Genomic DNA, 27526 nt, shown 5'->3' on the forward strand with positions numbered 1-27526 from the left:
CCAGCTGGGAATTACAAGTAAGGAGAATGTTGTTGCACTCAGGTCCTGCTATTGGGGTTCCCAGAGGCATCTGGTTGGCCACTGTGAGAAAAGGATGCTGGACTAAATGGCACTTAGGCCTGATGCAGCAGGACTTTTCTTATGTGCTTATCCTGATGAGGAGAGTTGAATGGTCCTAGGCTGGTTTGCAAGGCTGGAGCTGCATGGTGCATCTTGCCACTAGAGCAGGACACTCTGGACCACAGATATGAATGCTTAGCTTTGGCACATGCAAAAAACAGAAGTTATTATTATTATTATTTTTAACAACAGTAGTCTCTTACTTTTGAAAAATCTGGATGCAGGCTGCTCTCTGCAGAATCCGTTTCCTCTTGCGGACAATCATAGTTCATTGACATGTCTTCCAAATCTTAAAAAACGAAAAGCACAACTGAAGAGTCAGAATCAGAAAAATCTTTATTTCCATCAGCCACCAGCCATAGCAATACAATAAAATGTACTGAAGATAGAGGTAAAAACATAACTATAGAAAATAGATTTTTGGGGTTTTCACATCAACAATCCAATAATAGATCTTATTCTAATTGCCTCCGCTAAAAACCTTGCAGTTTTTGTTGTCACCGGATCATCTTGATCTGCTAAAAGAAAGGGCACAGTAGCAGTGGTTGAGCGACCTGACATGGGCAATAATAGAGGGGTAATAACCTCCTCAAATCTTTATAAAGTGTGCAAGCCAGAAGCACATGAGCCACTGACTCAATACTGCCATCTCCACAGGGACATAACCATTTTTCCAGAAGAATATTTTGAAACCGACCCTCAAGTACAGCCAAAGGCAGTTTATTCAATCTTGCGAAAGTGAAAGTGCGTCTGTATTTTGGAATTGTTAAATTTTGCAAACAGAGTGCCAGCGTGTCAAAATGACTAAGTGGAAAATAATCATACCATGGACAAAAATTTCCTTATTGTAGCCAGATTATTCTGTCGCTCGGTATCATATAGGAGCTGCCTAATTAACAACTGAAGATTAATTTCTCCCAAATTCTTTAATGATGAAATCTATGATATGATACAGGAGCTCTGCATATGCAGGGGCTCTCCTGCTTCCTTTTATAAGTTGCCCTCTGCCCATCGAATGGCAGGGTAGGGGGAAAGAGCAGGACAACTCTATGTGCCTATCAGTGATATATTTCTACTAGCACTACAGCTTCTAGCTACACAACATAATTTCCCCTTCCTCTCCATTCCCCATGCACCTCCTATATCTGCCCTAGATTTACTTCTAGTCTTCCAGAGCAGTTTTTAGGAGGGTGTTTAGGGAGAGGAGAGGAAGTTCTGTTGTGCAGCCAGAAGTCCTTGAGCCAGCAGAGGTACTTTGTTAGATACTGCCCACTGTCTATCTAGAAAGAAAACCATTAGAGAAACATTTTTAACAACCTTTTCATCAATACCAATTAGCTAAGGACTGCCACTTTCATCACAAAACCTCTTTAGCAACGGAACATCTCTGTGGCTGTCAAGTAACTATCTTCTGCTGCCATGTGTCAAAGAAAAGTTGCGATTCTCTTGTGGAATTATGACTCACATGTAGAGCCCACCACAGGATATGCCCTGTGGTTGAAGGAAGGCTTAATAAGAGCATAGGCTCTTCCACTGCGTCTCCTTTGATGTAAATGCATTTTGAATCATAGGGCAGGTCTCACTATATAAGGTCTCCTAAACCTTTAACAATGTGATTGGTTTGTGGCTTCCTGCCCCAATATATAAATTAGATGGAAACGAAGTGATAGAAATGCATTTGCTAATACCCTGTATGTGCTGGTTTATACCATGCTGTTCCGAAGGACACTACAGGGAGCAGTGCACCTAGAAAAACTTTTAAAACAACCAACACTATGCAACAGGGATTCCGAACAATTAATGCTTCAACAGATCTATGCAAAAAAAAGGGGGGGAAGCAAAGCTTTACTTTTATCACTGCATTAAAAAAACGCAATGCACCCAAAATTATTAAAGGCATTCCCTGTTACCAAATTTCAGATCTGTGATGTCTGCGCTCTTCCTCTCTTGAATGGACCCTTCTGGATTTATCTGCAGGATCTTGTTGAGAGTGAAAATCCATTCATCCATATCTTGCTCATTTTCAGCTGCCAGCACAAAGTATGTCAAGTCATTCATTTTCAGCTCAAAGGCATGTTTTCGAAGCCTGTTATTCTATTGGATCAAGATATTTATAAGAAGCAGGGAGGAAGCAATGGGAAAAAAGCATTAAACTATAATGGCAAAGCCTATATTGAACAAATAGAACAAGAAGTAGCATCTGTAAGTTGCAGATACAAATGTTCTCCTTAGGCGGGTAATTGGGAATCAATAGTGGTAGAAGCAATGGAAGGTTTCTGTACCTCCTATACCTCAAACAACAGAAAAAGCACAGGATAATGCCTTATTCTGAGTCAGACCAATCGCCCATCATAGGTCAGTGTTGTTTACACCGACTGGCAGCAGTTCTCCTAGGGATTGCTCTACCACTGAGCTACAGCCTTGCTAAGTCTTAGGTATTTAAAGTTTCAGTCTATTTCCATCAGGACTATCCCTGAACAGATGCTTTGCAATTTGATCCAATAATGTCTCCCAGTTCCACTCAGTTCATTTGGGCTTGCTATCAAGTAACTGTATGTGGGACCACAAACCTAGTTGCTTATAATAGGAAGGTTGAAAGTTGTCCACAGCTGATAATGCTCAGAAAGTTTGCACAAGGCAGTTGTATACCAATATTTTTATATGGTGCTCTAATGCTCTCTATGCTGGCCTCTTCATAGTATCTATGCTTTTTGGGCCACCAGAGTGATGGACATTGCTACTTGGTTGTATAAAACTGGATTAGTCAGGCTCATATGGAAGAGCTGACTATAAGACCCCCCCCCCCAAAAGCAAGTCCCTCTGTAATAACTGCCAGGTCATTGCTTGAAATGGCTATTGATTAGCACTTTAAAGCAGACATAGTCAACACGATGCCCTTCAGATGTTTCAGACTACAACTCCCATCAGCTACAGCTTTCATGGCCAATGGTTGAGGGTGGTGGAAATTGTTGTCCACAACATCTGGAGAGCACTGCATTGGCTATCCTTGCTTTAAAGAGGAGACTGGATTGATATTCAATAATTGCAGACAGGCTAAACTGTATTCAGAAAAGTGCTGGGAACAACACCCCCACATCCCACGCAAGCATTTTCTCAAAATGCAAAGTAATGTTCAGAACAGAAAATAACGTTAATAGAAAAAAGAGACAGTGTATTCCAATGGAAGCCAAGCAAAATAAATGGATTGAAATGAATTGAAATATAAAAGCCAGCTAGTGTTTTACATGGCTACTGGTACTGCATGGCCTTTGATCTCTGTCTGCTGACTTAATTGAATTCCTTATAAACGACTTCTTTATAGCATTCCATAACATGCAAATACTTTCTCTCCCAAGAAACACATACAAAAGGGGAGCCCTCTCTTTTAATCTGCACTCAAATTATTCTTTCCTTGCATCTCATTCAATTCTTAAAGAACAAGAAAGCATCCTGGAAGATGTGACTTTCTTGGAAGATTAAAAATCTGCCAAGGATTTAACTATAGACTGAATCCTCTGTTTATTAAGAAGATGCAAATGAACTGCCTTCATGAAAGCAAGGAACAAATGTCATTTAATTCGAATGTTTTCTATACTGGCACTTCACCTTTTCTGCAAAGTCATTCAAATTAGATGACAAAACGTTATCGAGTTTCTTTTTTTTATAGCAAAAATCATTTTCACATGCTGAGTACTTAAACATACCAGACAACAGGAATTCAATATGTATTTATAAGATGTGCTTCAAAGTTTTGGCAAGCCTACAAGGTTCTGTGCAAAAGCTTCTTTTTCATATCTACAGCCAAATATTTCCTTCTGTGGCAAAGTTAATATAACGTGTGCCGTCCCCCTCCCCCTTTGATTCTTTACTGCTCCTACTACTGGATAAATTGGCTTTAGACTTTAGTATCTCCCACATTTAACTTAAAGTTCAACATTATGGTCTACATAAAGAATGTCACAAACACCACATCATATAGGTTGAGATAGATATTCCAGGCTCAGCCCAGATTATGTCTAATGTCTACTGGAACTATCCATCTCTTAAAAGATCACAGAGTGGTTTGAGAAGTAATTCACATTTAGAGTTTATTTAGGTTTTAACTTTCCAACAGCTATTTTATGTTACACAGACCCAGGCCTATGTATTAATCCACATATAACACCCCCCCCCAAAAAAAATCACATATGCCAGAGAAAGTAGAAGATCAAAACAACTATGAATACAGTACTTCTAATGGACTGGATATATTGAGTTTCCATGATGTGAAATACTTTATTTCACACCAAACAGCTGAACAGCCAAGAGCAAACATAGAGAACTAGAAAGTTGGGAGGCTGCACTACAACATGTGGTGCCTGCAAGTTTTCACCAATAGGAAAAATAGCACCAGGAGGGCAATTTAAGTCTGAGAAAGTGGTATGGAGAAATACTTTCTGTCCCAGGATTGCTATCCCAATCTGATCTGAATCCCACCCTCATCACTGGCTATGTGACACAATTAACTAATTGTCCCTAGCCTTCAGTCAAGGTTCAACAGACAATACACACGTACTTAACTAAAGTAAACGTTGCTGAATATCTGGGCACAGGTCTCCAGGTATCTTTGTTGAGTTCTGAGAAAGCTCTGGCTTCCAGAACAACAAATGTTCTAGAGGTTCTGATTTAGAGGATGCAAATGGCAGGTCTGTTCATTCACATTTCTTGTCCAACAATACTTTGTTCTCTGTATCAACTCATTTTTATCTCTGATAATACCACCTGATAAGTGGCAGGGGAAACAAATAATCTTTTCCAAAGCTTGGAATTAACATTTCCAAATGTTCCACATATGTGACATATGGATCTAGACTAGCCATGCTGGAAAGGGTTGATGTGAGCTGGAGTCCAACCATGTATGGAAGGATACAGGTTCCCCATTCCTGGTCAACTTACCAAACAAAAGCTAGCCAGGATTCAACAGGATAAAGCAAACTTTGAATATCTATGTTACCATAATTGTATTTCAAAGGGTGGGGGGTAGACTCTGCAACACTAACTAAAATATAAGAATGCTGAGATATTCCTGTATGTGGAAAAAATGGGATTTTGTTCCCAGGTAAGGGATGTAGGGAACATGTGGCCCTCTAGATGTTGTTAAACTACAACTCCCACAATCCCTGGCAATTAGTCTTGCTGGCAGGGGCTGATGGGAGATGGAGTTCAACAACATCCAGAGAGGGCTGCAGGTTCCCTATCTCTACCTTAAAATAATGTGCTTCAGTTTGCTCCTTTTGAATATATGGGATAAGTAATGTAATGTGTTATTTAAAGGCACTGTAGAAAAACAACTATGACTAACATTCAGCATGCTAGGCCAGCGGCGTAGCGTGGGTTGTCAGCACCCGGGGCAAGGCAAGTAATTTGCACCCCCTAACTCGGGGCAAGGCAAGTAATTTGCGCCCCCTAACCCCTAACTTGCCGTCGCTGCCAGCTTCTTCTTGCTGCTGCCTGGTCTGGTCTGGTGTGGTTCTCTCCCGCGCTCAGTGCTGCGCTGGGCGGCCGCTGCACTGTCCCTCCCCCAGATAGTCCCTCGCTCTCTCTCTGCACCGCACGCCTGGCACCCACCCCTCACCAGTGGGTGGCGACCCAGTGGCTCGGATTGGATTCGCACAGCCAGCACTGCAGTGAGAGAGAGTGAGTGAGCCAGGTAGGGGCAGAGAGCTGCGAGTGCGGGCGCCCCCCCCAGATGTTGCGCCCGGTGCGGCCGGCCCCTCCTGCACCCCCCACGCTACACCACTGTGCTAGGCTACCAGCCTTCTCTAACAAGTTCCATCTTTTTCAGCAAATAGATTTATGTAACTCTCTCTTGGTTTTGAATTGATGAAATTACAAAAAGCAGGTAGGATAAAACATTTGTATTATATGGCAGAAGAAACACACTCTGTATTTTGCATGGTTGAAATATATGAATGGATGCTACAACTAAGTTAGATGTTGCTCTGTGTTGGAGACACTGTGGTCAGTCAGAGAGTATTTGTATCTCCTTTTTGAGGCATACTTCCTCTGTTCAGCAAAGACGATAAATATAGTACAGCTGTAAAACTTGAGTATTCGCCAGGAAGTCTGGTTGAGCAACCACCACTACACAGCAAAGTGCCTTAAGAAAACCTCAAGAACCCAAAGAAAACATATTTGTAGCAACCAAAGCAGTCATAAGGATAAGTGCTATGAATCAGGACCCTAAAAGTTAGGCGATTCTTTCAAGAGGAAGAGGGGTCTTTCATGGCTCACGTGGAACTCCATGTGTGAATCAGTATTATCTCAAACGTCCAAGAACTACTAGATCAGGATGATTCACTCTCTTGCTTCCAAGTTGGCAAGCGCATGACACCACCAGAAAACATCTGGTGCAATTTAAGTTAGCTCTACGTTGTCCATTCAACAAAATGTAGCAAAAAAGTTCATCATTAAATGTATTGGCATTTTTTATTTTATTTTCTTCTTCTTTTTCTTTTAAAGCAATTAATTATTCGGGTGACTCAATCATCCGATTTGATAACTACATTAAGGAGATGTTCTGTGAATGATATCCGGTGTGAGTCACACTTGGAATATGACTTAGGTAATTTAATTCTATTGATTTTGAGGACTCTACTCTGAGTATGACTTATGGAGCAATCTAAATATCTGAGCAGTAGTGGCAAAGCCTAACAGAGTGGTGCAGCTGCCACCACGTCCACAGACCTGCCACTCACGCTGGTTGGGGGAGGCTGGCACAGCAAAGAGGCCCAGTTCAGGCCCAATGCTTTCTAGTGATGGTGGTAAGACTGGTTCAGGGTTCAGGGGATATATGGCCATCCCAGTTCTGCCTCCTCTCTGTCTCCCAAAATGCCTCATTTCAGGGATTTTCATTGGCCAATGCCAACAGTAGTTTCATGTGTCAGCCTGATAGACTGGGAATTTGGACTGAAATCTTAGTCAACACATACACCCTGTCTCTATGTATATAGATATTGTACATGCATACAAACTTACACAGTAGTTTCACGATTACCTGTGTTTCAACCTGCATGTATTAGCCTATATACCAATAACAAACTCATCCGCTAGGCACTGATCCATATACAGTATAATCAAAATGGTGGCATTCATGCTCAAGACATGTGTGTGATCAACAGGTTTGCGAGGGGCCTCAAGGTATTTATGTATTTGAAATATTTATATCTTACTTTTTAACTGAATGACCCTCAGGTCAATTACAATGGGTTATCATAATACGCACTCAAAGAAGTAGTGGCAATATGTGGTTGTGTGTAGCCACAGAACCACTATCCTGGCATTGGCATCAATGCTATTTACCTGGGTAGGACTAAGGTGGGACAACAGTGAAGTCAGAGCTACCATACTACAGCCCTGTCAATGTAAGCAGTAGAGAGGCCAGCACTGGGAGAGTGGCCCTGTGGCTTTGTACCACTACTGTACACAAAGCCACACCACCCAGCACCCTTTGAGCAATGAATGGGGTCACAGAATGCTTCCTTTCAGCTCCGCAGTCTAAGTCAACTGACAGTAGAAGCCAAGTGGCAGGAAGGAGGAAGCAAATTCTACCCCCACCCAGCTGTTGCTTTGCTGGCTGATGCATGGGCTCAGTTTTGTCTCCCCTGGTGTTATTTTGCAGGTATGCAAAAGCACAAAAAGGCTTTAGGGGTGGGGGTAACTTATCAGTGGAAGGGAAAAGCCCAAAGAACCCAGTGAAGACTGAGGATGCTTAGTGGTCAAAGAGCACTAAGTGTCTGCTTTAGTGCAAGAAATGGAAAACCGGAGGGATATTTTGGAAAACTGCATGGTTGAGTGGAAACCTGAACAGGAGCACTTCACAGTGCAACATTCTGTTGCAGGTCACTCTTGCCTTTCAGTTAGACTGAAAGAAGGGTGCCATGGAAGCTGTGAGCAGATGATGCAACCACCTTCTCTGCACAATGGATTTATATTGTTTTGATGCTGCTTTTATTGGAGCAATTGCCGATTTTCAGAATGTGCTTAAACAGCCTCAGAAGGACGGTTTAAGTGGGACATACGTTATGGAAACACACACATATTCCGGTACATTTGTATATAGCTTATATTTGAAAACCCAGCAAAATGGCTTACCTGCACAACCCCCGTACAGGAATCCAAAAAGATGCAGCCTTTGGGTTCCTTTGATATCTTTTCATCTTTGTAGAAGTTCATTATGTATGAGTTGTCTGACAACTGTGTCAGCTGGAAGTAGCGCTTTTTGAATGACTAGGTGAAAACAAACAAACCAAGATTGGACGTACTGCAAATTGTTTCTGAAAGGTGTTTTATTCAGAGAATTTTTTTTAAGTGTAGCACTACTGATAAACATTTCAAGTATACGTTTTTGGTAGACAATGGCAACATCCACTTTGCTATCACTTATAGTGCAATTTATGCATTTCTACTCAGACGTAAGCCCTGCTGAATTCAATGAGGGCTCACTCCAAGGTAATGTGAGAATAGCATTGCAGCCCATATGCACTTTCATTGATTCTATTTTGAGACAAAGAACTAAATGAAAACGGAAAGCAGAAATGCAATGATCGTGGGAGACAGAGAAGGGAGAGGATGGATAGATAATAACCAAAACAATGAAGACGTGGTATTTTCCTTACCCGAACCATAATGCTGTTGTTTACTGTGCTGTTAAAATTCCCTTTATAAAGCCAGCCCGATTTGAAAACTCCTGTATTTCCTCCTCCTCCACCTCCTTTTGAAGATGAGTGGGATGTTGTATCCTGGGCAAAACACATGGTTAATATTCCTTTGACTTGTTGATTTCCCTTCCCTCCCCCTCCTTATTTTTTTGCAAGTTGAAAACATCAAGCCATACTATGTGATTTAATACCTTCTTTCTATTAAACAAAACAATTTCCACTTCCTTTTTAAGTATATGTTTTTCTTTTTTGAGCAAGCAATGACCAACAAAGTTTGTTTCTATTAAGTTTACATGAGAATAAGGAAAACACCAAGATACTCAGCACTGAGGAGGAAAATGCTGGTGGGGGCAGGTGTGCTTACTTCGTCCTTGTCAACATCTTCATGATCAATTTCAAAGGAATGTGAAGGGAGTTTATCTGGTCTGCATTCGTGCCTAAGGAAAAGCAAATGGATTAATTTTCATCTTCATGAAATATAATGGAGTATTCCCTTTAAAAGAGGGGGAGGGGCTGCTAATGCAGTCAGTCAGACCTCTTATTTCTCCATCGTTTAAAAATATAGTGGTAAGAAGTGGATGGGTAAGGCATCGAGGAGCTTGGGAGCATTGGGTTGGCTCTGCCATTGCTCCTACATGCAGCGGCGGAGCAAGCCGATCAGGCGCCTGGGGCGGCACACGTGCCCTGCACCCAGGGGTGGGGCTAGCTGGGGCAGGATGCTCCTCGGGGCCTCCGAGGAGTCTGCCTGCCTCCTCCCACTCAGCCGCCCTACAGCTGAGGGGCAGGCGGCGGGCTGACTGTTTAGGGCAGCCCAGAGCCTGCAGGCACCCAAGCCACAGTGTCACTCCCAGGAGAGACGTGTGGCTCGGGCTCACTGCAGGCCCCATGGTGAGTGCCCGCCCCCACCACACACCCCTTCCTCTGCCCCTGCCTACATGGTGCCAAGCTCCCCATTGTCTTGCCCTCCCCCCCCCCGCTTGATGACCAGCAGTGATATACAGCATTGGGAAGCCAGGAAAGCAATGCAACCCCACTAATGCCAACCTGCCAACTGCTACTACTTAATTGTGATCTCCTGGTACTAAAAGGGTGATTTCATGGCTATTCTAAAAGTGTCTAATAAACACTGGGACTTGTCCATGCTTAACTCCCTTATAAAAACTACTATTGTATTTTATTTAAAACAAGTTCAATAAAATCAACAAGAATACAACATGCACATTAACTGGAGATGTATTTTTTTTTTAAAATACAACCAGAAAAGGCTTGGACAAGCATGTATTGTAAATTTTAAACAAGTACCAAAAGCACATTCCAGCTGGCACCTGTCTCATTTCAGAAGAGAGACAACCCCCCAAACTGGGCACCACCTCAGGCAAGACCCTACTTCCCAGTTGCCACAAGATGAACTTCAACAGACCATGGCACAACCCGGGGGGGGGGGGCTTAACTAAAGATCTTATTGAACAGACAGGGCTATCTACTTGTTTATTTAATGAGTTGCTTCCCAGGAAACTTCCTGTGATGGGATGATGAGCTGCTTGTGCGTAAAATCCAAATCCCTCAGAGTTTGTTCAAGTCCGCAAACCTCTGTCTGTAACGGAGCCCCTTAAGCATGGCTCCGTCAGTCGCTGGCAGATTCCGACATTGGTTGCTTTCGGAATCGCTTCCAACATAAAAGCTCCTTAACAGAAACACGTCTTCTGGACTCACGGCGTGACAGTTTCCGGTGAGGAGTGGGTGTCCCTATGGGAGGTCCAGAAACCTCCCCACTGTTCTCGCTGGAAGTGTCTCTGAGCCATTCCTCCTGCTCACTTTCCCTCGGAGCCCCTCCTCTCCCCCTGCTGGTTCCCTCTTCAGCTGCTGAGTCTCTCCCAACCTCTGTGAGCCCTTCCACCTCCTGTCCTTCCGATGGCCGTTCCCTGACACTTCCCAAAGTGATTAGCAATAAAAAACAACAACATGAAAACTAAAAACAATTTCAGATCCCATTCAGAGACACAGTGGGGATAAGAATCTCCATTTAAAAGAAAAAGAAGGACTTTGAAAGGTGCTGAGATGTGTCTATCATATAGGTTCTAGGAGGGGTTCCAATGGTGCCCCCACACTGAAGACCCAATTCCTATATCACATTGAATCTCTTGATATATATATATAATCTCTTGATGAGATTATATGTATCAGCAGCTTTCTCCTGCAGAACACACCAATCAGCTGGGTAAATAATAGGTGACACAATCTTTTAGATATCTCAGTCTCAAGTTGCATAGGGCTTTGTATTCCTGTACCAACAACTTAGCTAACTAGTAGCCTGTGTATCTGGTCTATATCAAAGAATGGTGTATATTTTTGCTTTTCAACAACAGCCTACATCAGTGGTGCCCAAACTTTTTTCAAAGAGGGCCAGATTTGATCAAGTGGAGGGCCTTGAGGGCTGACCAAAGGACCAACCAAAGTTCTTGACCTTTTTTTAGGATTGAAGTTGCTGGGGATTTTTTAGAATTTTACCCCGGGGAATAAACTGCCACAGGGGCAGTTAAACCGACTGCCAGGCCAGATTAGGCCCCCAAAACGGACTTTGGACATGCCTGGACTACATCTTCTTAAAGAAGAAATCAGATGCTCACGAAAAATCTATACTAGCTGCTAAATACACAGGATGAGGCATATTACACATTGTAAATGCTTCCCTGTCATCTTACTTCACAATTTAAGGACAAAAAGACTGTCCCAAAGTCAACTTTTTTGTCTCCAGATGATTATATGCCCACTTGTGCAGATTTTTTTTGTATTCCCCCTGCCAAATGTTTCCTGCTATTGAAAAAAAAACTGCTTTTGAGTGCAGTTGACTCCTTCACCAATCTATGTGCTCCGTAGAGTGTCCAAAACAGCCAGTTAACACAACATGCCTTGAGGGAAGGAAACAATTGAATCTTCCCAGTGCAGCGCTTCAAGGTTTCAGTCATGCTGGCAGCGTAGTATCACTGCCCGGTTCTAATTCATGTGATTATCAGTACAAAATCCAAAGACAAGGTTCTGATTAGTATTGAAAAATAAAAGCTCTATGAGCTATTTTGGGTCTGGTGAAAAATAACTTGCTGGGAGGAAGGCACTTAAATAAAAGCTGATTTAAAACAAAAACAATCTCCTCACCAAACTTCTAAGTTTCTACAATATAATGGAAGTCAGGATGGGATGAGACACAAGGTGTCCAGTGAAAGGCCAACCCGTTTACTCCCAAGCTGTTATTAAGATGGAAGGGACAGGAGAGATGTAGAAGTGATGCCTCAAAGTGCTGGGCCTTCTGAATCTGCCGTGCAGCTCTATGGACTGTCATTGTCATCAGTGGGCCAGATCAAATGGTATCCCTGTCACACAGGCTTGACAAGTACAGGAAGCCATGAGTGAGTTCTTCACTTAGATCTACTCCCAGGGTGTTTTAAGAGGACAGGGAGAAATGCCCGCTTCTAATAGCGCACATTTCCTTCCCCCCTTTCAGCTAACTAGATTATTGCATGCAAACATCCTTATGGGCTTAAGCTATCTTCCGGTTAATGTGGTCAGGAATGATTTGGGTTTTTTGTTTTTTGTTTGTTTTTGGTAGGATCAGAGGGGGAAATCCAGTTGGTTACCCTCTGCTGTCCAAAGGCATCAATAAGCAGAATGGGGAGGAAGGCAATTTTCAGGGATTCCTCATCCTCCTTTCCAACCCCCTAAATCTGCCCCAAAGAGGCCCAGACCCTTCATAGCTGATTTGTGGGGGCAGGGGCATGCAGAGATGGGGAGGAATGATTGAAAATTGTCTCCCTTCATGATGATGTCTGTCCAGTTTTAAATATTGTGTAATATTGATTTTAATATTAATGCTGTGTTTTAATTGTTGCAATTCACCCTGGGACCTTAGGGTTAGCAACATCATCATCAACAACAAGATATTAGTCCCTGAGTTTCATGTGTAAACCAGGGTGGAATTCAATGCGGTGTTGCGCTAAAATGAACATTCCATCAGCGCAAGCATTCCAGCTTCAGGCAAAACTATTCCCCTCCTCCCCACTATGCTGTTCTGTAGTTTCTGCTGACGTTCCCCCGCAAGCTTCTCAGGGTGGCAGAAATTTAAAAGGCGCCCTTCCTGCTGATCTTAACACCCAAGAGCAATTAGCTTAGATGTCCAAACTGCTCTTACAACTTGAAAGGGTTAAGAACCACATTATGTTTCCAGATAAATATCAATTATATAAGAATTCATGGGAGTATGACTTGCCCAAAGACTCCTGAGTTGAAGACACTTTAAGTCAAGGACACCCAGGCTCTATGCTTACATTCTTACTCACAACAGCACACCGATTTTGAAATCCAGTTCAGTGTCCATCAAGCACTGCTGTTGCCCAACATGCATTCCATGGAGATTAATTACGTGATATGAATTCATTATGACTGAACTAAATGGCAGCCATAGCAGGAAATGTTGTGTATACAGTGTCCGAGGATAACTTACCAGAAGCTAGGGGCAGTTCCATAGCATAAACCTAGACACTGACATATAATTATTAAAAATAACATTAAAGCAACAGGAAAAAAATAGAGAGAGTCTCTTACCTTGGTAATTGTCTAAAATCTCCTGAGTACTGCTCATATCTGTAGTTTACAATGTGCCATTGGGAACTGTAATATTTACAAGCCTAAAAAAAAAATTGAGAAAGGAACAGTTACATCAAGCAGATTTAGTGGTGGTGGGGATTGATAATTCATACACAGAAAAAAATGCAGATCACCCTTGTGGATGCACTCCCACATGTGCAAAAAGTTATGCATGTCCAAGAAATATACCTAGTACACACACTGGTCCCTGCATCCCAAATGTACCACCAAATGTTTGGTGCTATTATCACTGTTGCACCAATAAGCTGTTGGAGGGAAGACCACTTCCAGGCACTCATATTTGCCATTCCCACACACTCCCAACAGCTGATTTATTCTCTTGGAGACAACAGCTGTAGGTAAGAAAACCCTTGTGCACAGGATCTCTAAGATCTGTGCCTCGGAGAAGAAACATTCAGTCGTTGTAATCCTCCATGATTAAGTCACGCAATGAAATCAGCAGGGCTGAAGTGTGAGTAAATGGGTGAGGAGAACCTTGTAGGAAAGTACGCAACAGGCCTTTTAGGGTCTTTCCCTCCTGAAAAGCAGCCCTTTCCTTCAATATTGTATGGAGAGTGCTGTTTATTCCCCCAAATGTAATTTCACTACCCTTGCAAGCTCACCAGTCCTAAGCTTTTCCATTTTTCCTCCTCTCTGTTTTTTCCTAATATTCCTTATGGTGCATGCAATCCCTGTTCCAGTGGAATCAGTGGCAAGACTCCAATCAAGTTAATGATTGCACCCTCTGTGCAATTAATTATATCTCAACTGTCTTTTCTTCTTCTTCTTCTTCTTAAGCAGAACTACTTATTTTTCCTCCACACAACTCATATTTTCCAAACCATGATTTGGCTTTGTTGCTCATCTTGGACTCATTCGTTAGCACAGTGAGGTATCTTTCAATATGTGTGTGATTCTCTCTCTGTGTGTACCCATAGTTCATCACATATCCCTCAAGGAGGATCCCTCACTGCCAAGAGAAGTGGAACATTAAACCTGTAAACTGTGTTGAGAGCAGCAGACAGTTTTGTCTTCACACTAAAAAAACATTTCCCAGTATATTATTCTAATATTATGACAAATTTGCTAAGAAATAAAAACTTCATAGGAACTTCATCAAGAAGTAAACAACAAAGAGAATGGACTTGATTAAATCCTGTCTTGAGAATTAGGGTTAAAGCTTTGTGGCAGGATTTAATAATTGTACAGTGCCGTAAGAGCACTACAACATTGTCTAATCAAATTGCAAGTGTGCCCAGTAGCAAGTTGATTTATGCACTGCTGTGTCAGCTGAGCTGCCTTGGCTCTTTGTCCTGTGCTTGTGCCACAACATAGCTGTGGAAATAATTCTTAGATGAGAACTAGGAAATAAAAAATAAAAAGGACCACACATGCTGCTCTTCAAATTAAATCTGTGCTTTTACTCTGATTCAAGTGCCCAGGGCAGGAGTCCTAGAAACATCGAGTTTATTTGATTACCAGCCCTACCACAGGTACAGAATGACCTTGAGTTAGGTTGCAATCCAATGCTTATCTTAATGGAGCAATGAGGCCATCTCTTCAACAGCAGCCCTGCTGTGCAGACCAGCATTTTGCTAGGGCAATGGTGGAAGCAGTGGCGGAGCTTCATGCTCCTGCACCAGGGAGTGGAGAGCAGACGGGTGCAGGGGTGGCGTGCGTCCTGGGGGTGTGGCACACTGCCTGTGGGGGCGGGGCGCCCAGCACGGGCGGCGGGGGCGGGGGGCACTGTTGGGATACTGCCAGGGAGACAAAGTCCATCATGGCCCCCACGTCGCCTCCGGACGTCCATCGATCTCCCGTAGACATGCAGTATCAGCAATTAGCGACACGAGCTCCAGAAATAGCTTGCCACATTCCAGAGCTGATGCACGCTCTTATCAGCAGATAATGCACAGCGAAGGATGCACGCAGGAGAGCATTATTTATAAGTTTATTCTGCGTTAGTCAGAACAGAGAAAAAACATGACCGCCTGCTTCAGTGTTTAGGCACCGAGAGAGAAACGAAAGCAATAGAAAACATAAACTTCCTGTGAACAGGAAATACACAGACTCTGTGACTCACAAAGCCTGCTCCCTTTTAAGGTGGAACGGAAATATCCTAACAGGCACAGCTGCAATGGCACCCTGCTGGGATTGCGCTGCCAGGGGCTGTGTGCTCCCCCGCACTCTTCTTCCTCCGCCAGTGGGTGGAAGGCGTGCAGACAAATTGCTGCACTAGTCTAGAATCTGGGGGCTTCCCATTGGCTGCCAATGGTGGGAATCCACCTATCCACATGTTTGGCAAGTGGAACAGGGAGCCCCAAACCAGCAGAGTGATGCTAGTGGAAGCTGGCAGGGCTGAATGGAGGGACACCTCTGCCAAATCCACCCCATTGCCCCCAAAATGGCACAAAATGATTTCAGGGTCAGTCACTCTATCCCAGCTTTGACTGTCTGTTTGCAAAAGTCTAATAGAAATAACCTCCAATGTACAACTGCTGCAAGGAGCAACAAAATAAAAGCTGTGAAGAACAGTCTCAGTGTGATGAGGAGCACATTTATTTATTTTCTCCCAGTTATATTCTGCCTTTCTTCCATCATGGAATCCAAGGCAAATCCCATATTGTTCCCAAGAAGTCACCCATCCAGGTGCGGACCAGCTCAGACCTGCCTAGCTTTTGCAAGGTAGCAGTCCCATGTGCCTGCAGACATAAATTATTATATTGCTAACTAGCATATATGATAGATGATAGATAGATAGATAGATGATAGATAGATAGATGATGATAGGATAGATAGATAGATAGATAGATAGATAGATAGATAGATAGATAGAGATAACCAACCCAGCATATCTTTCCCACAAAATTAGAGGCAATGGGTTGTGTATCTGGACAAAGTTAATTAAACCTGATGTCACCAAAGACATAAATTAAATCTCATTGATTTAAATGGAACTTATGTCTAGATTTGACCTAATGCGAGTTCTGCATGAAACGCTGGACTGGGATATAAGGGGATCAGTCCCTTGTGTGCAGATTAGCAGGTGGACAAGAACATTCCTAGCTCTGTTCCCCCTCCCCCCCCCCCCGTAGTTTAGGTTTTTCTGAAAGAAAGCTGGTAAACATCTGGTCCATGATAAGTGTATATTTGATTAGCAGCAATGTGTACACACTACTATATGAGCCAGTGAAAAAGCCCTTTCAGTGAGTTGGATAAGGATCAGAAAAGATCCCACACTTCATTCATTTTGTGGCTGGCACATGGACAAAAACTGCATTCTTAAGAAAGGGCCAGTTTTCTTCTTTTCCACTGGCATTTCTCTTACTAGTCATTATACATGGGGGGAATGCAATAGTTATGCATGCATTGGAAGATCAACAGAGCATTAATTCTCAATAATATGCCATATTCACTCGAGCAATTGTAAATAGATACGGAGTTGACACATACAACTAACCACAGTTCTTGGACCTACAGTTTAATACAAAAGGGTTGCTTTCTTCATAGAGATCAATACATCTAACGTAAACAGAACAAAAAGCACATTCAAATAACTGTAAAAGACTAGCTTAAAGCTGCAAAGCTAGTTATATGAAGAACTGTATCATTTTTGGACAGCAGTGTACCACAGATGAGCACATGCTAGACGGGGCCCCTGCAAAGTTCAGATGATGTTCCAACAAGCTACTTCCTGCCAGACCACCCATCTATAAACTGGGCAGAGCCACATCTAAAAATGAGGAAAAAAATATTATTCCTTAGTAGGATCATGCCAGACTTGGATGACAAGTCTTTAAAAATGTGCTGATGATATTATGTTTTTCCTTGATACCATTATGGCATGTGTCAGCCAGGAAGTTTAGACTAGGATAAGAATAGGAATCTAGAAGATCCTACAAATGAAAGCTGGAAACATTTCTTGAATATACTCAGGTTAGACTCAGTTCCTCTTTCTTGACAACATGTGAGAGAAAGGGGATGTTACAGTGCCCTATTTGACCCCTGTAATAAGCATGGGAAAAAGACAAAAGAATAATTAATATAATTTAACCAAGATGGGTGTGACATTTCACGAACTTCCTCTGCACAGCAAAGTTTGTGAAAGTGAAAACAAATCATATATTATTCTAGCCAAGGTCCATGGCAAACCTACAGCAACTGTACCAATAAAACAAAACAGATCTATAATGTGAGCCAACATCCATGATTTAAGAGAGAGGTTACCAGAGACAAGCAGCCAGTTGATGCAAGTTATATCATATAGCATTCTAAATATTGTTCATAATTAGCATGCAGAATAAATATATGTAACATTTATTCTGCATGTAAAACCATTATATACTATTTTGTATTTCCAGGATTTTAAAAAGTGAATGTATAGGAAAATGTGTCTCCACAGAACCTGAGGTTAAATTCCAGGAAGTCTGTCCTGTGGGTATCATCTGTTAGCAGGGCATACCACTTTGTGGCTCTGTTATATTTGGGGAAACAATATTTTCAAGATCTTATTAATCATTCCACCAGGTACCTCAACTATATGGGCTGGAATAAAGGAATCCTTACATCAGCTTCCCAGAGCCTTCTATAACCTCCCAGAGCCTTCTACAGGATTAAAACTCCCACCCCACGCCAGTCATTGGCCATGTTGTCTTAGGCTGATGAGAGTTTTAGTCCAAAGTATCTGAGATGAATCAGGTTGGGGAAGGCTGTCCTTCATTTCTGAGTGACCTTTATTACTGCTGATGGTTACAAAGCACATCCTTATTCTGAACCTTAGCAATACTTTCAGTCTCAGCCAGTGGCGTAGCGTGGGTTGTCAGCACCCGGGGCAAGGCAAGTAATTTGCGCCCCCTAACCCGTGGATTTTAGCAGGGGGCAGAGAGCTGCGAGTGCGAGCGCGCCCCCCCAGATGTTGTGCCCGGTGTGGCCGCCCCCCCCCGACCCCCCATGCTACGCCACTGGTCTCAGCAGAGGAAAGAAAAGCCTGGGTGCTACTAAATACTTTGTGCTGAGGTTTTCGTTTACTTGCTATATATAGACTTGGAAATGGAAAGTGGAACAGTTTAAAGCCCTTATCCTGAGACTGTTCCATTAACCAAATTCCCATTGAAATCATAATTCCATCTCCCTGCATTTGCCATTGTGCCACTGCTTTCACACTTCCTTTGGCTCCAAGGAAGGCTTCAGCCTAAGCGACAACTTGCCAGTTCACAATAATTTCCAGATAGAATATGTCATGTTCCGCTCTGAAAGTCATTGCTTTTCTAATAAAAGCAAGGAAGCCAGTGCTGGCTTTGCTACTGTGTTGAGTATCATGTTTCAACTCCCGCCTCACTTTTTCTGAAGATCACAACTGGAAACAGGATACTTTCCCAAATGGAATACTTGCTAAGTTAGGACAACAGCTACTCCACACTGAGTAGTGATTTATGTGGAGGAGCCATAGCTCAGTGGTAGAGCATCTGCTTTCCATTCAGAAGGTCTCAAGTTCAACCCCTGATACCTCCAGCTAGAGATGAGAATGTTCCCTGTCTGAAATCCTGGAGAGGCTCTGGCAGTCAGTGTAGACTGTATTGGGCTAAATCCCATCAAGATGCTATTGTTCATGCCTTCTTGAAAGGCCATAACATTGTTTAATCTTTAATTAAAATAAAATCCACAGCAACAAGGGTACCTATGTAAGGTCAAGGAGATGAAACAAATGTTAATTTACCTCTTTAACAAACAAATGCTCTGCTTTTTGCTCTGTATCTTCAGAAACTGATGAGTACAGTGTTCTTATTTCCCAGGGAACTGTGGTTATCTGCAATTAAACAAAAGAGATTCAAAATGTTTTAGCATTCTCATTTTAGTCTAATAGAGAAGTGGAACAGGGATCTGCTCCATAGAGATGGATAACCTGGTTCTGAGACAAGTGATACAGCAATGGAGTCCTTTGCTTCCCCAACATCATAGCATTTGAGCTAGAGAATAAGACTTTCCAGTGCATAGCTCAGTCAGTAGAGCATGAGACTCTTAATCTCAGGGTTGTAGGTTTGAGCCCCACATAGGGGAAAAGATATCTGCATTGTAGAGGTTGGACTTAGATGACCCTCATGGTCCCTTCCAACTCTACAAGTCTATGAAACTGTTAACAGAACAATTTGCTTCATCAGCTCAACATGAATTGTATCGGAGGTATGTTGATACCCCTGAAAGCAATTTCTACTTTCTGCATCCTGCTGAAAATGAATTTTCAATGAAATTGCTAAATATATTCCTACTCACATATATCTCAATATCTAATAATGTTCTTTCACACAGCACTACCTGTTTATTGGCATAAACAGGGAACATTTTGTGAAACATCACAATTTCACAGCATGATTGTGGGGATTAAGGAGCGGAACTGGAAAGTATTTTGCAAGGTAATGTGTTCTATATAAATTATTAGTATTTATGCAGAACATGTCACCAGGCAAAATGCTTTGCAATCCCCATTAATCATGTAATCCCCATAATCATGTTGTGAAATTGATTGTTATTATATTATTCAGCGTGATGGAGTACCTGTAGCGATCAGAGATGTGCTTTTGCATTTAACCCATTGGACTTGGAGATGAAAAATGCAATCTCTGATTAAAGGAAGCTGGAAGGAAAACTGACAGCTCTACACAGCTTAGAGCAGGGATGGCCAATGTGTGTTGTTGGACTCCAGCTCCCATCATCCCTGGTTTATGAGCATGGCTCTAGCCCTTTCCCTGAAGAAAGGGAAACTCAAACAACAGAAGGCTTGTGAGTGCCTGTGTGAGTGCCTGGAGGCGGTTGGAGGATGAATGGTGGGTAATGGATTGAGGTTGAATCCTGACAAGACAGAAGTACTGTTTTTGGGGGACAGGGGGTGGGCTGGTGTGGAGGACTCCCTGGTCCTGAATGGGGTAACTGTGCCCCTGAAGGATCAGGTGCGCAGCCTGGGAGTCATTTTGGACTCACAGCTGTCCATGGAAGCACAGGTCAATTCTGTATCCAGGGCAGCTGTCTACCAGCTCCACCTGGTACGCAGGCTGAGACCCTACCTGCCTGTGGACTGTCTAGCCAGAGTGGTGCATGCTCTAGTTATCTCCCGCTTGGACTACTGCAATGCGCTCTACATGGGGCTACCTTTGAAGGTGACCCGGAAACTACAACTAATCCAGAATACAGCAGCTAGACTGGTGACTGGGGGTGGCCACTGAGACCACATAACACCGGTCTTGAAAGACCTACCTTGGCTCTCAGTACGTTTCCGAGCACAATTCAAAGTGTTGGTGTTGACCTTTAAAGCCCTAAACGGCCTCGGCCCTGTATACCTGAAGGAGCGTCTCCACTCCCATCGTTCAGCCCGGATGCTGAGGTCCAGCACCGAGGGCCTTCTAGCAGTTCCCTCATTGCGAGAAGCAAAACTACAGGGAACCAGGCAGAGGGCCTTCTCGGTAGTGGCGCCCGCCCTGTGGAACGCCTTCCCATCAGATGTCAAAGAGATAAACAACTACCTGACATTCAGAAGACATCTTAAGGCAGCCCTGTTCAGGGAAATTTTTAATGTGTGACATCTTAGTTTATTTTTGGTCTTTGTGGGAGCTGCCCAGAGTGGCTGGGGAAACCCAGCTAGATGAGCGGGGTACAAATAATAAATTATTATTATTATTATAAGGCTTAAACAAAAGTCACTCTCTTTGAAGATTGACTGTAGTCAGGAACCAACTGCAAAGATTCTTTGGGGGAAGTCTGGGCTTGCACATTGTGGGAGATGGGAAGAATCCGGGAGAAGTTGCCTTAAATCCCCAGTTCCTCTCTGAAGTTCAGTCTTGTATATTTCATGCCATGCGGATGTGGCATGAATGTGAATGTGGATGGGAGGAGGAAGTAGTAACCACCAGAGAGACAAGGGGGCCAGGTGCCAAACATCTGGCAAGTTGGCCACATTGCTGTGAAAATTGTATAAACGTATGTTGTGGCTCCATATATCAGGTTGGAGACAGAAATTATTCAGCTGTTTTGCTCAAATAACCCACTAAAATTCATGTTTGAAATGTATGGGCAGTTTGTGGATTAAAAGCCATTGTTCTAATATGCACCACATTCTCCTAAATGAACAAATGAACTTAAAAGGAATTCAAGACTCAAAATTTAGAAAGAACTGGGGTATGAAGAATCCTGTGCTCCTCTCAGTATTGTTCTTCAAGTTGCAATGAACTTCCCTTCTGAGAATTAGGCGTGCTCAGACCACTAGCTTCAAACTCTGCCACAAAAGTGCTTCCTGTTCAGTAGAGTAATTTTGTTTCTAAACTGCTGCAGTTTGTATTAGTCTGAAATGAGTTGATTTTAGCATCTGACAAGGGCAGCAAACGGTTTGGGGTTGTAACAGCTCACATTTTTAAATGGAAACATTCTCTCACCAAAGGTTGTAAAAATGAAAACACAGCTCTAGAGAAAGAAACAGATCTGCACAGATCTTCATTTGGGGGAGCAGCCCAATACTCACAGCATGACCAGGGGATGTAGCCGCCTGAAAGCAGTTGCTGAGCAACCTAGTCAATGCTCTCTGAGAAGCTCTGCTGCATGCCCATCTCAGGGACATTGGCCCTCTTGCCAGGTCCCCTCTCCAATGAGCAATGGTATACAGTGATACTTTGCAGTCTAATAGCATGCCATCTCTATTTTTTGTGATTCAGAATTACTACCCTTGCTAAGCATGGAGGATAGACAGAAATTCTCATGAGTTAGAGAGGTTTACCATGGCAAAGTAAGATTGCACCTCAACTGGAAACTGGCTGAGCCTCCCTAGAGAGATACATCTCACGTTCGGATCTCTTGATCAAAAGATGAGGTGGCTGAAACTCATTGCCTGCTATTATTAAAATGCACCACTTTCAATGCCTTCTGGTACAGAAAGAAGCAAAAGCCTATATCATTTGTGATAACATTTCAGCATGCAAATCAAAATATTTAATGAACTAATTTGCAAAATGGCTTGAATGAGCTGCATGGGATGGGATCTTGACCTTGAATTGGATTGACCTACCACAGATGGAAATGCTCTTTCCCTCCACAGGCTTTTGATTACCTGGTTAGGTGGGGGAGGTGTGTGTGTGTGTATGTATGTATGTGTATGTATATGTATACATATATATATATTCCAAAATTTACTTGAGGGGAAATTGAAGCAAACCTGCCAGAGAGAGAGGATCCATCTCAAAAGGCTGACAGTTCATTCTAAGTGAAGTGTTGAGATTGTTGGACCCTGTACCCTTCTAGCAAGGCTTTGGGAAAAGAATCCCCTTCTTTCACATTTGGTATCACGGTAGTGGGAAAGAACCCACAACTTTAACACTGGTGCTAAAGTTTTCCAACACTAACCTCTCAAGCGCAATACCTTTCAGTAGGCAGTGAATCAGTTAGCTTATGAGGTGTTTTATTTTCCTAGGCTAAGTACTGCGGGAACAAATAATCTTCTAGTTTGTCCTGAATTTAAATGCTTCCATTTCCAGATCTGCAAGTCATTATGCTACAAAAATGAAAACTAGTGAACCGAGCTGAAACTTTGGTCATTCCTGGATGTGGTGGAGCAGAAGGAGAAGAATTATTTCTCATTAAGTTCTATGGATTACTGGGCTATGGCAATAAGTACAGGCAAAATGTAATCTGGGTGGATAAACACCACACCATAGGAAGAGCGGTTATACCCAGTGCTCAACCAGGCTTGCCACTGTGTGTGTGGCACTTTCCTCTCGTGACCATGATGAGCTACTGGTCTTCCATCCAACTTTGAAGCTGTGGAGGTGGACAGAGATAATCATGGCAAATGTGCCAAAGCTGGCTGGAAGGCTGAGGATTGTTTGACAGTGATGTGGGCCAAGGCTCCTGGAGGGTCTAACCAGCAGGGAAGTCTGGTGGGTTAAAATTACTCTTCCAGAGGCGATCCCAATGAGCTACGCCCCTCACTATCCCCTTCCCTCAGGGAAGCCTTGGGGGAGAGTCTTGGACATTGATGTGTGAAAGTGTTCAAGCGGCAACACCCAACTTACCAGGGAAGTTGCTGTGAGAGATGTGCATTTGGTACACATTTAGCTTTAAAGCTAAAGAACAGGTTTTTGCTAGGAAAGGAGCTGGACAAGGGGGAAACTGCCTGGACCCATGCCTAGAAAGCACAAGTCAAGTGGAAAAATACTCAGCCCTATGCTTTCTAGAAACAGGACATGCAGAACTATGGACATGCCCTAATATCCATGTACGGTATATATCTCATTGGGTTTAAAAGTTTTCTGATGCAGAGCTACATTGCTCTCTTCTGCAATAAGAACTGGTCCAGCTTAGCCAGGAGCTCTAGAGGGGAAATGGTGCTGGGTGAGCTCTGGCTTCATTTGTCGCTTACCGAAAAATCATCATCTGGGAACAAGATGAGTTCTTTGAGACCGTCGTTTTCAACAGTCTTCTCAATTTCCCCAATGACAGTTTCATAATCCAAAGGCTCTAGAAGTTTGGGTTTCTCCTGCTGATGAAACAGAAACAAGACACAAGAACAACATTAAGCTCAGATGACATCTTCTCAGTTTCTAATATATAAACAATATATACACAATATGAGATCTGCTGCTTTCATGCACAGCAAGATGTGCTGAGAAAAAGCACACACCGAGACAAAAACATCATCGGCTGGTCAAAATGTTCATTATTAGCCTGATTAATCCCTGATAGTTAGCTTGCTCAAGGAGGGGTGGTGGATAATTATAGCATGTGGAAATAATATCAAATCATCCTACACATCCTGCACACATCATCAACATATTTAGCTCAGGAACTTGTCCTTTAAAATAAAAAAATACATACGTAATGCCTTATCACAGCTCATGGGCAATATTCTCAGTAAATTTGCTGCAGAACAGCCTGTTGTAATTTCAAATGTTTCCCTGAGCTGCACACTTATCCCCCCCCCCCCGCCGCCACATTACTCTTTATGCTTGGACACATTTTAAATTCATGTGGCTTACTAGAAATAGAAATAAAAAGTACTATTGCTCTATTTAACTTGGCATTTATCCTGATCTCTTTGTCAGGATAAAGTATTTTTCAGTCAGCCCCATTCCATTGCCAGTCAGAAGCTGGACTATATTTTCACAAGCCATCATGAAAGCATTGTTATTGCTGAAGTGCAATATTAGCCTTTTAAAAAAAAGTGCTCAGGAGAAACAGTCAAATAAAAGGTAAATCTTCATGTAATAACAAAATGTGTGTAGGGGAGGGGTTATTCTTGTTTTTATTATGTATTTTGTCTTTTCTACCTTGTATTTTTATGTTGTGAACTGCTCTGAGATCTAAGGATAAAGGGCAGTATACAAATTAAATAATAATTAATAATAATAATAATAATAATAATTATTATTATTATTATTATTATTCATGTGCCACACCCACACCAGCTGGAGAGCCCACTGAGTAGGCAAATGAGTTTGAAATGTAAGATTATGGCCACAGTCCTAACTCTCCTTCACCTGGAAGGAAAACCCATTGAATTTGGCAGAGTTTACTTTTGAGTATACATAGCTAGGATTTTGCTGTTCATGTCAGCTGGGTGGTGGTGATCATGCCCATTGCTATGTTGCACTAGGGATGGCTGGGCACATGAATGCAGAAGATCCCCACACCCTCTCCAGCTTGGGCTTGACTGTTTGGTTGCAAACTTTTGGATGTGAAAAGGAGAACAAGGGATTGTTATGACCTGTTGAAGGGGCACACAAATAGGTCAGCAACTAAGGCCTTGGTTCTGAACACAGTTGGACTGAAGGAAAGGCATGGGGGCCTGGTAACCATACAGTGGTGCCCCGCAAGACGAATGCCTCGCGAGACGAAAAACCCGCTAGACGAAAGAGTTTTCCATTTTTTGAGTCGTTCCGCAAGACGAATTTCCCTATGGGCTTGCTTCGCAAGATGAAACGTCTTGCAAGTTCTTGCGAGTTTGTTTCCTTTTTCTTAAAGCCGCTAAGCCGCTAATAGCCGCTAAGCCGCTAATAGCCGTGCTTCGCAAGACAAAAAAACCGCAAGACAAAGAGACTCGCGGAACGGATTAATTTCGTCTTGCGAGGCACCACTGTACAGCTTGGCTTAGCTACCTAGGCCAGCCAAAATGTGTGGTCCTCTAGGTGATGAGTCAATGTGGAACCACAGTCGGGGGAAATATTTGACAAACCATAATATATGCAGATCTACCACACAGAAATCACTGGGTGAAGTATTTGTCTCATCTAAAAAAAACAATTGCGTGGCAAGGCCCCCAAAGCAGCCCCTCGTTGGAATAAAATTCACACTGACACAGAAATTTTGTTTTTAGGTTATTGGGCAAAATTTTAGGCCACAACTTTATTGATTACAGAAATGTGAGTGGTATTGGCTTAGGCATTGGCAAAGGACTATATCGGACTCCTGCCCCCTTTGCAGGAAGTCAGTAAGGGTAAACCACCCAAAGAGGAAGCTACATCGGGGGAACCCGCCTGTAGCTCTCCTCCGTGTTCCCAGAGGCCTGGCATGGCCCTAGCCCCTCAAGCGGACTTCAGACAGGATCCAGGCCCTGGATTCCTTTAATGGAATACCCTTGGCTGACCTCCCTTCCCCCACAAATCAATGAGCCAATGCCTAACCGCCAAACCTTACAAAGTTGTGCCGATTGCTAAGAGGTAGGCAGTGGCGTAGCGTGGGTTGTCAGCACCCGGGGCAAGGCAAGTAATTTGCGCCCCCTAATCTGTGGATTTGCGCCCCCTAACCCGTGGATTTGTGCCCCCTAACCCTAACCCCCAGATGTTGCGCCCAGTGCGGCCGCCCCCCCTGCACCCCCCACGCTACGCCACTGGAGGTAGGCGAAAACCAAGTGACCAGTGCCAATCTGCCAAATGGAAAAATTCCTACCTGGCCCCCGTCCCAAGACAGATGACCAACCAAAGTCCAAAGCAAGGCCAGAGGACATCTAAAATAAAGGGTGGGTGGGTGTTCGGCAGTGCGAAGCAGGTGCTTGGCATGCGTCACGCTGCCATTTTATATCCCCCCATGATCACCCCACACAAAAGTGATTGGCCAAGAAGCCAGGGTGATCTTGGCGCCACCCTGGCATGACGGCATTACTCCGACCATGCTGGGGGGGTCTACCGGCAACCAGGACCATCCTTAAAGATGATCCCACTTGCCTGCAACTGAAACTGCATTTGTGTTAACAGAGCTTCCCCATCCTCTCTTCCACCCCAACCCCTGGAGCAGATTTTGGGGGTGCATGGGGGCTGGCAGCTGCAGCAGGAGGGGGAAGATTCACTGTACAAACAGAAGTCTATCGAGCAAGCAAAACATCCACACTACAGTTTGTTTTTATAGGACTGAGCACAGTGATATTCAGGCACCTAAATTCTTTGAGCAACAAAAAACACACAGAGAAGACTTTTGAAGCACTTCAAATATTTATCTGAAGTTTACAGAGGTAATGCGAGGTGAGTACGCAAGCCTTATTCAAAATACAGTATTCAAATATCTGATAAAGGAGATAGTGAAATCCTACCAATTCAGTTACACTAGAATGGTCCCTAGCGTTTTAGCTGACTTCTAAGAAGTTCTAAGATCAAGGTTACTGCGGGTGTTCTGGGTGTGATGTTGCTGTCTCAAAGAGCAATAGTAAAGAAAAGTTGCCAGTATTATATTACAAACTTGAAAGCAACGGGGTAGAAAGCCAAGCAGGGAAAGTGCAAACTGTACAGAAATCTTGATTTTGGATGGTCATTGTATTAGCTTATGCAGCAAAGAGAAACTGGTTTTACTGAAGTTACTCCATGTTTATGAGGTTCACATTTCTTACTACTACAGCACATTTTGTCTGAATCTTGTCTATGTTTTCCATTTGTTTTTCTTACCCTTGAATTCTGTGTCCCTATTGCCAGTGCAAAAACATTCTACCCCCCTGGTATTACACTGGCGCCACCACCATCACAACTTGTGAAATGATGCAATTGCTGGACTTCCCATGTGTTGGTTCAGCTGTGCTTCCCAAAACCCCCAGCATTATTTTACCAGAA

At 43.1% G+C, this 27526-nt stretch overlaps 1 protein-coding gene across 21 annotated transcripts in view; it reads right to left on the minus strand.

Moving 5' to 3' along the window:
- DOCK10 (dedicator of cytokinesis 10) overlaps positions 1-27526 on the minus strand; it is a 202484-nt gene that overhangs the window by 76112 nt on the left and 98846 nt on the right. For 14 of the 21 annotated variants that reach the window (XM_083506255.1, XM_083506269.1, XM_083506265.1 and 11 more), the window contains exons 2-9: positions 23854-23973; positions 19174-19263; positions 13416-13498; positions 9184-9256; positions 8778-8900; positions 8254-8388; positions 2031-2214; positions 324-409 (exon numbers count right to left, since the gene is read on the minus strand). In XM_083506255.1, coding sequence (XP_083362381.1) covers positions 324-409; positions 2031-2214; positions 8254-8388; positions 8778-8900; positions 9184-9256; positions 13416-13498; positions 19174-19263; positions 23854-23973 — 894 coding nt within the window. The remainder of the gene's footprint in view (positions 1-323; positions 410-2030; positions 2215-8253; positions 8389-8777; positions 8901-9183; positions 9257-13415; positions 13499-19173; positions 19264-23853; positions 23974-27526) is intronic. The other 7 variants (XM_083506256.1, XM_083506270.1, XM_083506264.1 and 4 more) reach the window with 1 other exon arrangement.

Source organism: Podarcis liolepis, assembly GCF_965112155.1.
Source record: "Podarcis liolepis genome assembly, chromosome: 5".
NCBI lineage: Eukaryota > Metazoa > Chordata > Lepidosauria > Squamata > Lacertidae > Podarcis > Podarcis liolepis.